Raw genomic sequence first — 14,283 nt, 5'->3', positions numbered from 1 at the left:
TCCCACCCTGACTCACACACACACACACACACACACACACACACACACACACACAGGAGGAAGCCAGTGAACCGCGAAACATCTTCATCCATCTTTGTTCCCATGGCAACAAGTGAAATCATATTCCTTTTTTACAACTTTGTTCTCTGCTCACAAATGTCGCCATCTGCTAGAGAAACGTATGGCGGCAGAGAGGAGGAAAGTTAGCTGATGAATTTTTTTAGATTTGGGGGGCTTTGGCCTGTAGGGGCTGCAGGTAGAACGCTTCCCCCCGCACGGTTCTTCCTCCCCCGAGAGCAGGAAGCAGCCGCATCCTCCCCCCACTGTGGGATGATGATGATGATGATGATGATGGTGCTGAAGGGTGGGGGGTGGGGACGTCCTCCTTCAGAAGAGTCCTGCTCGCTCCCTCTCATTCCTCCCCTGTATGTAAGGCTATAACTCTTCCTCCCACAGCGCCGAGGAATTCTAGCTGACCTGTGGTTTTCCTGCTCCACAGCCACACACACACACACTCACGCACACTTCACACTGCGTCGGTACATTCAGGCTCTATGAGGTTTCCTGCCGACTGACAATTAAAATCATTTTTATTAGGCTTTCTGTGTTTCTGTCTTTGATCTGTACGTTGTGACTTTAGTTAGAAATGTAGTATAAATGATTTAATTTGAAAGCTTTCCTCAACTTCAGAAGCTCTCAGGAAGCATTCAAACTGTGAAAAGAGACAACATGTTGATTGCTTTGTGTGTTTACGTCTCCTTTCATCCTCCACAAAGGTCACCAGGTGGAAATTAAAGTGCAATATTCCCTCAATTAGACTGAACCTGTGCCTGTTCCTGTTACTGACTAAGTGCTTACATTCCTTTAGATTATCTAATCTATACGTCTGATGCCTTTATGTTGTCAATTACATTTTGGAGGAAAATTTAAATATAAGTTATTTTGTTTGGTTTGGAACTACAGGCCACAGTTTTCAGGTTTGAATTCAAGATGATTCAAGATATTTCAGGACTTTTGTCTTAAAAATTGAAAGTTAAGTCAAAGAGTCAGCGTTTCAGGTCCATCGCCCCAATAAAGGCAACAAAAAGAATCAAATGTAGCGGTGCGGTATCACCATGTGGCCTTTCTGTCTCTCTCTCTCTCTCTCTCTCTGTCTCCCTCTCTCCCTCAGTCTGGACCGGTGCCAGGGAGCTTGGTGAAGGGTTTGAGCCCCATTGTGTGTCGGTGGGTTTGCTGGCGGAGCGATACATCACAGGCGGGACAGGACACTGCCGCCCGAATAAAAGGGACAACTGAGGCGGTATATTAAGTACAACAGCATCCGATCCATTAAAGTCAGCATTAATAGCCGAGCGCGCCATTTAATATTTCATCTACAATGAGGCCAATTTAGAAAGAGTTGAAAGGAGCTGTTGGAGAGCTGCCCATTCTTTACCGCCCCTGTCACCAGACGCAAACGCATTATTTATTCCCCCCTCTGCCCCCTTCAACCTGCCAGAATTAATGGCTCGCAACAAGCTAATTATCCGCTCTAATCTGGATTATAATGTATGTATCTCCTGACCGCCGGCAACAGTTTGCCGAGCATATGCGGCCGGTCTTCGGCGTGCAGTTTCCGCTGACCTCGTGTCGAACATTTACTCTGGAGGACTGACGCACGGCGCGGCAGATGGAGGGAAACATCGCTCGCTCGCTGTAATTCGGGTGTTTTAAGGAGTCTGGGGCGAAAATAACTGGCGGTTCCGACGGCGAGCCAACACATCTGCTCCGGCCCGAGGTCGGACACGAGAGCCTGGACGAGGGTTTTTTAACTCTTCCGCTCGTCTGGGAGCTTTCAACAAGAACACGTCGCGTCCAAGAACGGCATGTGGTGCGGACAGAAAATGTTGCGTCTTTATTTTCTTTGTGCGTAATGACAACTTCAAGATCAACCACAGACGTGTAACGAGCGGTGTTGTGTATTTCTGAGGCTTGTTTTTTTTTTCTGGCCTCTATTTGTATTCTGGTGAGTTGCAATTTGCACTGGGCTACGGTTAAAAGCGTGTAGTTATAAAACGTATCCGCCTGTTTCCAATTGAGCGTGACAGCACATACACACACACACACCCACACGGACACACACCACCTGTTGAGCGAGCGTGTGCCGAGTTAATCACAGAGCGCACGTGTGCCACCGGGCTACAGTATAGAGCTTTAAGACATTTACGAAACCCGGGGAGAGTTTGTCTACCTTTCGCGTTTCCCGCCGTCTTCCTGGTTCTGTCAGTAACACTGCCACCTGCTGGGAGAGGAGGGAGGGGCGCAGAGAGGAGACGGAGGTGAAGTTACACCCAACAACATTGACTTTTCTGTCCCCTGTGATATCAGTAGGGAGGATATTTCCCCCGCCCCGCCCCGCCCGCTTGCTCGGCCCCTAAGCCAATGATATGAATGTTCCCGCTAATCCACGCCGAGTCTGCAGGATTTTAGCTAAATTATAAACACAAAATCTCTCTTCTCTTGTCGATGGCGTCCCCGGGCTCACAGATACGACTTCCAGTAAATCTTTCCCCTGGTCCCTGCACCTCTCCACCCCTGCGCCCCTTCACCCCGTCACCACCAGTCGGCAAAGTGGCGGCGGCGCGGAGGGGAGGAATAAATCATTTGGCCCCTCGAGGCCCCATGAGGAGACCAACTTTGCCTGTAAAATAATCACAAATACAAGTGAAAACGTTCCATTTTGAACAGCATGCCTCCTAATGTAAAAGTGGCAGGTGGCATATTTCAAGTGGGCTTTGATTGATCCCCAGCTGTTTGTAAAATTGTCTGTCGTCACAGAATTCAGGTCAGCGTGATAAGCATTGTGGGCACTCCCTCTGCCAGCGCCGCTCACATGTTCTCACTCTGGTGTCTGCGTGGTGCCGTCCCGACATGACACCGCCACAACGCCACCGTGCAGCACACTGAGGGACGACGAGTCGGGAGGAGGAAAAGTTTAAAAGCAAAAAAGCCAATCAGGATTAAGATTTGGACCAAGAATTAACCCTTAAATGTTTCAAATCATTTCTGTTCTCGTTTTCCTCTCAAAACAAACAAACCAGCTAAAATAATCAACATCTGAGTGTTCGTCTGACTGAATACTACAATGACAAGTCAGCTGCAGCACTATTAAGCAACCAGTATTGAAAATGAGTGTAACGTCTCTATGATGATAACCAGAGCAGAAGAGGAGCGATTGCAATGAAATGAACATTTTTTTTTTCTCGTCTTTTTACATTTTTTTCTGCCAACCTCCAACGGAAAAGGAAAAGAAAAATGAAATTAAAAACTCGAGCAGCACTTAAACATTTGTAATGTGACTCTTCTAATCTTGCGAGGGAGACTTTCAATAGTGAATTAGTCTTTTTTTGTATTCCTTTAATGCTTCCAAGAGAAATATATGCAAATCTCCGGCTGCTAACAGCGTTGACAAAGGAGCCAGAGCGCTGCCCTGCGACTCTGTTAGCCAGGCGGCAGAGCGGCAGCACGATGGCCGGCACAAAGCCTGCAGAGCCCAGGAGGGCCTGCTGCAGCTCAACCACCCAGGAGCACATCTGGATGCTCCCTGCTGGGCTCCATGGCTCCCAGCAAGCGGGATTAGAACCATTTTATGTACATTTAATACATCTGAACAGCCGCAGATCTGTTATTTCCCCACTGGTTTTAAAATTCAAAAAAAGCCGAATCCGACTGTTCAAGACAGAAAACATCAAAGTTTCAGAATCTGACACTAAAAAAAAAACACAAAGAGGAATTTTAGAGGGAAAAACAAATTATGAAATAACTGTAAAAATGTAATACATCTCTATAAAGGTTAGAGCTCTAATAGAAGCATCAATTCTTCTTTACCTGCAGAAGTGAAACCTGTTTTTTACTCAAACTCAGCCTCTAATAAAACTATAAATCAGCCATTAAATAAAAATAATATTTACAATAATCTAAATTGACAAAGCGCCGGCAAGTTATATTTATATAAGGACTCAATCAAAATACTGATGTAGGCTTTGAAAATGCATCTATTTTCATTTTTGAGGGCCTGCCTGGCAAAGTGTATACGTGGTTAACTAGAGGAGGCAGTTAATCCTGTTATCTAGATCCCTGCTGCAGGGGATCCCAAACACACTCTGATTAAATAAGGAAACGTGGGCAATGAACAGTTTAAGAATCATGGGCCCTAAACAGATAAAGGCGGAACATCTTGTTGCTATGGCAGTGCATATGGAATGACTGGCGACAGTTCTCTCTTTTAATATATTCACATTATTTATGAAATATTTTATAAGCAGCATAGCAAATGCTAAATATAAATCCCAGGGAGATGCTGTGTGCCTCTCCAGCAGGAGTCGTGGAATGCCAGTGCCCATGTTACACACACACACACACACACACACACACACACACACACACACACACACACACACACACACACACACACAAGGCTACGTGTTTGTGCACTGCTTTTGATTCTCCCATCCTCCTCCCCTTCAATGAGAAACAACTAAAAGAAAGAGAGAAAGAAAGAAAGGAGGAAAGGAACGAAGGAAGGAGGGAAGGGAGGGAGGAAGCTCAATCCTGCCACATTGCGAGATAGAAGCCGCAAACAAAAGAGACAATTTGATCTGCTCGTGTGGGGAATCAGATCCCCATGTGAAACGTCTCCAATGCACTCCAGGATTCAAGTGAACCACGGCCAGAAAGAAAAAAAAGAAAAAAGAATTTATAGCAACAACATAACATAAGTTAGAAAAGCACAGGAGGAGATGGAATCACACTGGACGCAAAGGAGAAGATGAGGGAGCGAGTCAACAGCGTGAAGCAGACGTCTACAGTAAAGGACACCTCACCCCCCCCCCCCCCCCCCCCCCCTTACCCCTCCCCCCTTTGCCCCCCGTGACAGAGCAGGACAACCGCGCCACTATTTCTCCTGTCAATACTCAGCCAGCATCCATTTTCACCCGGCTGACACCTTTTACTGGTCAAGGGATGAATAAATCACACTTAGTGTTCTCCCCTGGTAGTTTGACTAAAAAAAGGATATCAACATGAAGGAGGACTGCAGTGTTTTCCTGTCATCGCCGCCCCTGAGGTGCGGTGAAAAATTACCGCTGATAAAATATCATTTTTCAAAGAGCCTTATTGCTCTTTTAATCTATCCGCCACAATGGATGGCTTCTGGGATGCGTTTCATTTCATCTGAACACAAACAATCTTTCAACGGGCTTAATAACAGTTACACAAATGAGCATCATTAATTACCTGCTAATGGAATAATAGATGTGCCAGCCAGTCCGGCAACTCGGCAACGGCAAAGGTGTGCGGCGGCTTTTGGAGGAGAAAAAAAAAACAACAACCCTGAAATTAATAATTCTCCAGGCCTCTTGCTTGTCTTTGAGCTTCATTAGTGCTCAACCACCGAGCGGCCTAATGCAAATACGGCCAGGGAAATATGCTGATGGTATTTTCTCTGATTCTCTTTTTTTACATAATGATAGGAAAACACACACGAGTAGGAATTCAGTTCAACCACCACGGGAAAAAAAGAAGAAGAAGAAATAAAGTCAAACGCTCTTAATATTACTTTTTCATTTTATTTTGTCTTTTTTTCAATAATTAACTGCACTTTAAACGCGATATCACTCCTTCCACTTTATAATGTTATAATATTGATACTGTGTGCCACTCTGGGTTCTAGTCGACAAGGCGTTTCCCGTTTCTGTGGGAAGCATTTGGCTTTGATTACAGAGTCAGATGTGACTGATCAGACACTCCCGCCGCCCAAAATCACATTCATCTTCCCGCCCGGGCACTTTCTCCAACCTCACCTTACTGATAAAACTAACAAATAGAGACGGATTTAGGGGAGAAAAGTGTCGTTAATGAATGATGAATTAGAGACGAGGGGAAACATCATAAATCCCCGCGCGGCGGCGTTGTCTGGCGGATGATAAACAGCGCCGCTGGACGGAATCTGCCTCTCTGTGTATCTCTCAGACGCCGCCTGCCACTTTATCTCCTCCATCCTGCTAGATTACACCTCCAGGGTTCAGGTGGGAATCAATCATTGCTATTATTACCTGAAGTCACAAGATGCATCTATCACCACTAAGGTTACCATAACCTCAATATTAACAGAGGAAAAGCCCCCTCTAATAAACAGCAGAAAGGATGGGCCGGCTGGTGGGATTTCATCTTCCTTTCACTTTTAATAAGGCACTCAGAGGAATAAAGATTACAGGCCATATTTAGCATGCAGAACAAATCAGGCTCTTCCAGGCTCTCCTCCACTCCTCATTCTGGTTAGTCATTAAGACTGGGGAGGGGGGGAAGGAGAGGGGGTGGGGGTAGGGGGGGTCTAACATGGAGAGGCGCACCCTGGTTCAACAGTCAAGCCGCCTGGTTGAGTGTTCTCCCTCCGCCTGCAGCTGCTGTTAATAAGACCCCAACACGGCACCAATGTAGGCTCCAGGCCTCTGTGTGTGTGTGTGTGTGTGTGTGTGTGTGTCGGACCGTAAGGATCCAGAGGAGGACGCGCCGCCGACGTCCTCTTCAAGGAGCCGCGTTACACAATGGTGTGTGTGTGTGTGTGTGTCCCCCCCCCCCCCCCCCCCCCGTAAAAACAAGACGGCGAAAAAGAGGCGAAGGCGCTTAAGCCTCTTTGCGGATTAATGGCATCTAGCGGCGTAGGAGTGTGTGTGAGTGCATCAGAGCGGCCCGACGTGGGGTCGCAGCACCGCCCAGTGTTTTCACATGCCGCCCTTGACATGAATCATTCATCTCTATTCAAATGAATATCATCAGGCCGCCGAAAACACCAGAAAGCGCCGCTAAAGTCGGCCCCTAATAATATACCTCCAATTAAACTATGATCAGAGCATCAAGCATGATAATAGATTCACACCAATTAAGACGGAAAAACATTCAAAGGACTTTTCTACTTTGAAAGCGGTCTTGTTATTCCCCTCCACATCCAACAACAGCACTCATTACAGCGGCTCAGACGCCAGAAATGGAAAGAACATGTAAATATTTAAAAGCCTCGCAAATATATAAATATTCATCCCGGAATGATTTGATGCACTAAATAAATAATCCCTTGTTTAATAAATGACACCCTAAATAAAACTTTAAAAAACAGGATCTGGGGAAATGAAGAGGAGATGAATCAGGAGGGGAGGAAGACGCCAGAGAGAGAGAGAGAGAGGGAGAGAGAGAGAGAGAGTGAGTGAGGGGGGAGAGAGTGACAGAGAGTGAGAGTGAGAGAGGGAGTGAGAAAGGGAGAGAGAGAGGGTGAGATTGAGAGTGAGGGAGAGAGAGAGAGAGTGAAAGGGAGAGAGAGAGTGAGAGAGAGGGAGAGAGGGAGTGAGTGAGCGAGAGTGAGGGAGAGAGAGAGAAGGGTGAGAGAGAGGGGGAGAAGGTGAGAGGGAGAGAGTGAGTGAGAGTGAGAGAGTGAGAGGGGGAGGGAGTGAGTGAGTGAGAGAGAGTGAGAGAGAGGGAGGGAAAGAGAGAGAGAGAGAGAGAGAGAGAGAGAGAGAGAGAGAAGGGGAGAAATGTCAGCTATCACTCCACCCTGTTTGAATTCCTAATGGCAGCCATGCAAACGAGCCAGGCTAATTAAAGCCCAGCAACCAATTAGATGAGGTTTGGTTCGACCTTACGGGGAGGTAAAGGGGGGAGGTAAAGGGGGGAGGTAAAGAGGGGAGGTAAAGGGGGGAGGTAAAGGGAGAGGTAAAGAGGGGAGGTAAAGGAAGAGGGGGGTCTGTTTGGGAGGCACTGTTACAGAGTCGCTGCATACATTTTATTCCTTCAACACTGTACAAAAAACTCCTGGGGTTTTCATTTCATTCCTCCTCCTTCAGCCTTTAGGATCAACACGCCGCCGGCCCTCTGCAGCCTCACGCAGGGCGCACAGGAAGGAGGTAAGCAGGGGACATAAATAAACCAAAAAATGTGAGAAACCTCAGCTGCTTCATCTCCTATTTTCACTATGATCATTATCAACAATTTTTTGATAAAGAGCCCAGTGTGAATACGCCGTGTGTGTAATTCATCAGCCGAGCGACGGGAGGAGAGCGTTTTCGCTGACCTCCAACATGAAATACACCGGGAACGCCACCATGATCTCACCAAACTGTTATCGCCTCGGCCTTTTCTTGCTCTCGTCAGGCGTCGGGAAATTACCGACGCTCGACTGCTTTCAGCCCCGAGTCTGACCTCATCTGATGGACGCTCGCTCCTATAGGTCCGCCTGCTCCCCATACAGACCCAGCAGACAGGATCCTGGGCGTCGCCTGGCCCATTCCCGCCCCCCCCTCCCCTCCTCCAGCCTTCCCGCGGCTCTCTGGAGAGGCCGGGCCTTTATGCCGGCGGTCGCCTGTCCTATCACACACTGGGCCGCGGGAACAGAGCTTTTGTGATGGCTGTGATTAGTCTTTTGTGTTCCCAGGTAGAATTAAGATGAAATTCTACAGGCAGTCATTGTGTTCCTATCGTCAGGACACTCAAAGAAATATGTTGGGTTTTGAAGGGGTGAAATGAAGCCCGCGGGGCCTTGGCAGACCTTGCTCTATGGGGAAATACACAGTGGAAACACAATGGGAACAATCTTGTCCCTTCAGTTTCCTTTTGTGCTCTGCTGAACCTTAGTCAGTGCTGCCCATTTACTGTAGCCTCTTTTTAACAGAGCAGCATTGTCTCACTCCAGTCTGCTTCCCCCCTTCCCCTCCTCGGTTCTGCGAGCTTCTGAGAAAGACCCGACGGCTGATGAGATGACAGCCGCGACTTTGCCAGAAACTAGGAGACCCTCAGGGTTTATTACCCGCATTCCTCCAAGTGTTGCGTATGCAAATAAAGTCTGGGATGCTGGCTTTCAGATGTGATAATTATGGATTTATTTGTAAGCTGTCACTTCTCTTAACACTCAGGGACTTCAAAATAAGTTCTAATAGAACCATCAGAGAGGATTGCATTTGCTGGAGTGCGAGAGATCCAAAGAACATGTGATTCTCATGACGCCAAAGGTCTGTCAATAACCACTCATTTAGACAGCCGTGCGCTTTGGAGACCCTCGCCTCGTGCAGCCCCACTCCAAATATCTGGGAGAAAATATTTACACTTCCGTATTCTGTTAGATATTCAAACATCAAGACTCTTATTAGCGGCGAACACATTACAAACACAGACAGAGAGCTAATTTCCACCGTCACCTCGTCCCCCGCAACAGAGCCGAGCTGTGCACAAACGTTTCTATCAAAGCTTCCCACCGCAGATGGAGCCGCTCAACATCTCGCTCACATCTGGAGACCAGATTACAGTCCACTTCTCTTGACAGCAAAGTTCTAAATAAGCACGTAAAAAGGGTCCGAACAATAAGGAGCAGAACTATCTGAGTCCTGGCAGACGGCTGGGGGGAAAAAAACAACAAAAGCGCCTTCGCGGTGACTTGAGCTCCTATTGTCTTGCGTGAAGTGGTGCTTAATGGGGGGAGAGTGGGTGAGAGTTTCCAGCTGCTGTTTCAGAGAGAGAGAGAGAGAGAGAGAGAGAGAGAGAGAAAGAGGGAGAGAGAGAGGGAGAGACAGGGCAGAACGCCGTGCCTTCCTACCTAAACAGCGCTGGCTCGCTTGCCAGGGCCGCCTCACATCACACACTCGCTGATGGGAGAAAATGGCCGGCCGGGCCCGCTCGACGCTCTGCCTCCTCCTCCCAGACTCTCTCTCACACACGTCGGCTCTGTCGGCTCCTCTGTCATCGTGTAAGTGCACATTACGGCCTGATAAAAAGCTATGGAATCCAGCCATCCCTCTTGATTTACTGGTGTTAGTGAGTGTGTGTGTGTGTGTGTGTGTGGAGAGAGGGAGAACTGAATACCTGCCACTCAGTGGAGGAACACCGCAACTGTAGCTGGACCTGACTAATATGCAGAGACTCATTATTAGGATCAATCAGACGCATGAGTAACATGTGAAGTCTCTTTCAGGTAAACATGTAAAGATTGTGAGAGGATATTCAGGAACATGTATGAGCTACAATAAGGTGCCAGTATGTTAGGAAGCACTACAACAGCCCCGCAATAAATCAGCAGCCTGTCCAGGAGGTGATATTTAAATCCATGAGAAGTTGTGGGTCCTTGTTGTGTTGTGGCGTCGCAGTGAAATGTGCTGAATCTAAAGTGCAGCTCGCCAAATATCACAGCGTCAACAAATACAGAATCTAACAAGGATTCAACAAGAACAGAGGAGAGAGAGAGAGAGATGGTACAGGATAAATAGATAGATAGGTATGAATTCTATCTTCTCTATCTCTATCTGTCACCTTCACATGCTGGTCTTTGTGTTTCTATTGTGTTCTGATGGGTTTATTCACTCAGTTTAAGATGTAAAGATGTGGTTTTGATGCTTCTGCGATACAATGGAGAGTGAGTTGGAGGTCACATGGTAAAGGATGAGTGGCGCTTGCTTAACTTTATCATGTAAGATCATCAGGTGGAGACAGGGTGACGGGAGATGGGAGGGAGGGAGGGAGGGAGGGAGGGAGGGAGAAGAGAAAAGAGAAAGAGACGGTTCATGTTTACGACACCTCAGTCCGTGATGAGAACATGTGCTTGTGTTAGAGCGAGCAGATCCTCCTGCAGACAAAGACCGTCAAACAGTTTGTTTATCAGCCCTCTGCTGGCTACTATCAGGAACTCAGATGATGAACGACGCGCAAAATTCACCCCGTTATTGCGGCGGCGGGCGGCTCCGTTCGTCGCAAAGCGAATGAAATGAAACGATAAGAATCAGCGCAATGACAAACCGAGGTTAAATACTGTACCCTGCTGGCAAATATGTGTGTTCCACTGATAAATAGAGCTTGTCTCTCTCCCTCTCCATCAGTCTCTCTCTCTCACACACACACACACACACACAAACACGTGGAGACAAACACAGATAGATTGAATTCACACACGTGCACACACGCTGAGACGCCGGCTCTCTGGGGGCCGTTTCACAGTGGCGCTGGGCTGCCTCAGAGCACATTCTATCACCAGCGCCAGATAGCATCTGATGACTGGTGCGATGTAATTGAAGTGTAGATTACTATCGCTCATGCGCCTTGCCAGATCACAATAATAAAAATGCAGAGAGAGCGAGCGAGCGAGCGAGCAAGCGCGCGCGTGTGTGTGTGTGTGTGTGTGTGTGTGTGTGTGTGTGTGTGTGTGTGTGTGTGTGTGTGTGTGTGTGTGTGTGTGTGTGTGTGTGTGTGTGTGTGTGTGTGTGTGAGAGAGCGTGGGGTTTGGGTTGCACACGCCTTCTCGCCCTTCTCGGGAGGTGACTTAGAAAATCGAACCAGATGAGCGAGTGTATGACAGAGAGCAGGAAGGGAGGCGGAGGAGGCCCGAGTGTGACACTGAGGGTTGACTGACAGCTCGTGACAGCGGCGAGATGTCAGCGTCAGACCAACGGTTCAAGGACGCCCAATACGGCCAGAGAGAGAGAGAGAGAGAGAGACAGAGAGGACGGGTCGCAGTGTTTACAGCAAACTGCATTAATGTCTAATTTTGTTGAAAGTGTAAATATTGTATCTGTAACGAGGAGCCGGTGCTCTGCTGAGGAAGAGGAAGAGTCTGCTTTTTCTTGTTGAATCTTCAAATGAGCTGAAATACAGAGGGGATCAATCAGAGGGGAGAGATGGAAGCAGATGAGACGCAGAGAGAGAGAGAGAGAGAGAAGAGGGAGTAACGGAGCGAGCGAGCATGCAGAAGACAGCGTGCACGAAAATGAGGAAACATTCGGGTTCGCGCAGAAGCGAAGGCCACCGAATCGGTGGGCGTGCAGAAGAGCCCCCTCATTACGGCACCTCGCGGGGCTGCGCTCGGCCTTTGAAGTGCTCCGAGGTACATCAGCCCATGAAACCAGCATAGTTAATCCACTTGTTAATCAAATGTGCTCGTGAGCCGCCGTCTGAAGTGGCTCTCTCTCTCTCCCCGCCGAGACGGAGAGCGCCCAAAGGAAATGTGCCCATGTGAAAAGGTGAAGTAGCTTCTTCGTCTTTTTTTCTTTTTTTTTGCAGCTCTGCCAAAACACACACTCACACACACACTCACACACACACACACACACACACACACACACACACACACACACACACACACACACACACACACACACACACACACACACACACACACACACACACACACACACACACACACCTGCCTAAAACAAACTTGTGTTTGGTTTCCAAAGGGGCTGCAGAGATGAAATTTCAATCTCTCATAATAAAAAGAAATGTGTCCCAACTGAAATACTTCCCGTATTTTTTCAATTTAATAGAATAAAAAAATGAAATTACTTTTATGCAAAACCAAAAGAAGTGGAAGGGCGTCGCCTCATTCCTGATGAGCGCCTCGTCTTCCTCCACGGCACAAACAGGAAACGGACAGACACGGTGACGGGACGGTCTCGGCCCTCTCTCTCTCTCTCTCTCTCTCTCTCTCTCTCGCTCTCTCTCTCTCTCTGGTGGGCCGAGCCACCGAGAGGTGGACCGGGCGCAGCCTCCCCCCCCCCCCCCCCCACCCGCTGCGCCAACAAGTCTCCTTTTCACTTCAATTAATGAGCCATAAATAACCCAATGAAGGTGTCAACAAAGAGGGCCATTTATCACGGCTTTCACCACTCCGGCTCCTCCATGTGACGAGAGAAAGAGAGAGAGAGAGAGCTCATTCCCGGCCTACAGCTCGCCCAAACAGAGACAATGCAAAAAGAGAAGAGATTTATTCCTGGACGAACGCTCCCAACCTAGAATTCATCTTGCGCGGGCGGAGGGACTCTCACAGGTGCAGCCGTTTGACAAATATACTAGTGGGCCCGTGCCTTTGTTGGATTCTCACAGTCAGACTAGCAATAAATTTGGTTAAGAGTGGGGGGACAACACTGTGGCTAAGCTCCCAGGAGGCTGCCAGCCAGCCAGCCCATGTTAAAGACACTTCTTTCTGTCTGCGTCTACTTTTGGGCTGTGGATCACAAAAGGCAGCCAAGGTCTCCAAGAGAAGAAAGTGAATACAAATGAATGAGAGGAAATGTGTGTGTGTGTGTGTGTGAGTGTGTGTGTGTGTGAAACATACGGAGTTGGTCTGAGCAGCAGGAAGAATTGCTTTATCAGGGTGTCCCATAAATGTCACTTTGAGTCAACAATGGAGGGGGAAAACATACACACACATACACAGCGCCCGAAATCATAAGACCCTCGTCTGAACTGAGTCGGCTGCTGGAGACGGTGCGGCAAGAGAAGAAGAAGAGAGGTGCTGCTGTGGCGGCGGCGGCGGCGGCGGCGTGGTGGTGCGAGCGCTCTGGGAGAAAAGACGGAAAACTGCCTGAATAATATATGACAGCTTGGGTTTGGAATCCGACATGAAAAGTGATGACGCGAGTACAAACTCGGCCGCGCTCCGTCTCAGATCCACAAATCAAAAAAAAAAGTGGAGGGGGGAGAAAAAAAAAGAGGTGTGTTCTGTCCGTCTACACGTTTCTGCTGCAAACAACAAAAACAATAATGACAACGAGGGCGGAGCCTGTGCAGAGCTCGCAACGACGAATCCTGTTAAAGCGGTTAATGGCTCCTGTTAACACACTCATCTTCAGGGAGGAGTGAGCCCACAAACACACACACACACACACACAAACACACACACACACACACACAAGAGCTCTGACAAAGACTAGCAGATTGCCACTTGAATCTGGGGGCTCTTCTTCACACCACACACACACACACACACACACACACACACACACACACACACACACACACACACACACACACACACACACACACACACACACACACACACACACACACACACACACACACTTCCACTCAGATTGTGCCGTATAGCTGTTAGTCTGATGTGAAAGTCTCCGGTTTGATGCCGTCTGATACGCTGCTTCATAAAATAAACCCTGACGTCGACGGTGATCAAGACGAAGGGAACAAAACTGAATCTATTACAGCGCTAAGTGTCGTTATCGCACCAAAACACAGCGTTTGTACGGTTCTTCCCGGGCCGCCCCCCCAGTGATACAAATGTCCAGCAACCATAATCAGTCTGGGTTACAGACACGGCCAGAAAGCGGCGATAAATGACATTTCCCAAAATCACGCTGACATTTCCTCTTATCAAGCAGCAGGCACTGGCGTGGCGAGAGCAGGCTTGTCAGTCAGAGGCAGACAGGCCTCACACCTTATCACAAGGGCACTCAGCCTCTCTCTGGAGCTAATGCTAGGAAG

General features: G+C 48.2%; 1 protein-coding gene across 4 annotated transcripts in view; it reads right to left on the bottom strand.

The window, feature by feature from the left end:
- The window catches only part of roraa (RAR-related orphan receptor A, paralog a), a 156,495-nt gene that overhangs the window by 86,123 nt on the left and 56,089 nt on the right, over positions 1-14,283 (bottom strand). For 2 of the 4 annotated variants that reach the window (XM_076137203.1, XM_076137211.1), the window contains exon 3: positions 2,231-2,281. The exons of the other annotated variants lie outside the window; for them this stretch is intronic. In XM_076137203.1, the coding sequence (XP_075993318.1) occupies positions 2,231-2,281 (51 nt within the window). The remainder of the gene's footprint in view (positions 1-2,230; positions 2,282-14,283) is intronic. 4 annotated transcript variants of the gene reach the window in all.

This window comes from Genypterus blacodes, unplaced genomic scaffold, assembly GCF_046128005.1.
Source record: "Genypterus blacodes isolate CSIRO-AG114 ecotype Tasmania unplaced genomic scaffold, CSIRO-AGI_Gbla_v1 ptg000015l_1, whole genome shotgun sequence".
Classification (NCBI taxonomy): domain Eukaryota; kingdom Metazoa; phylum Chordata; class Actinopteri; order Ophidiiformes; family Ophidiidae; genus Genypterus; species Genypterus blacodes.
Note: the sequence above shows the minus strand (reverse complement) of the source record. Positions and strands in the feature narration are given on the sequence as shown.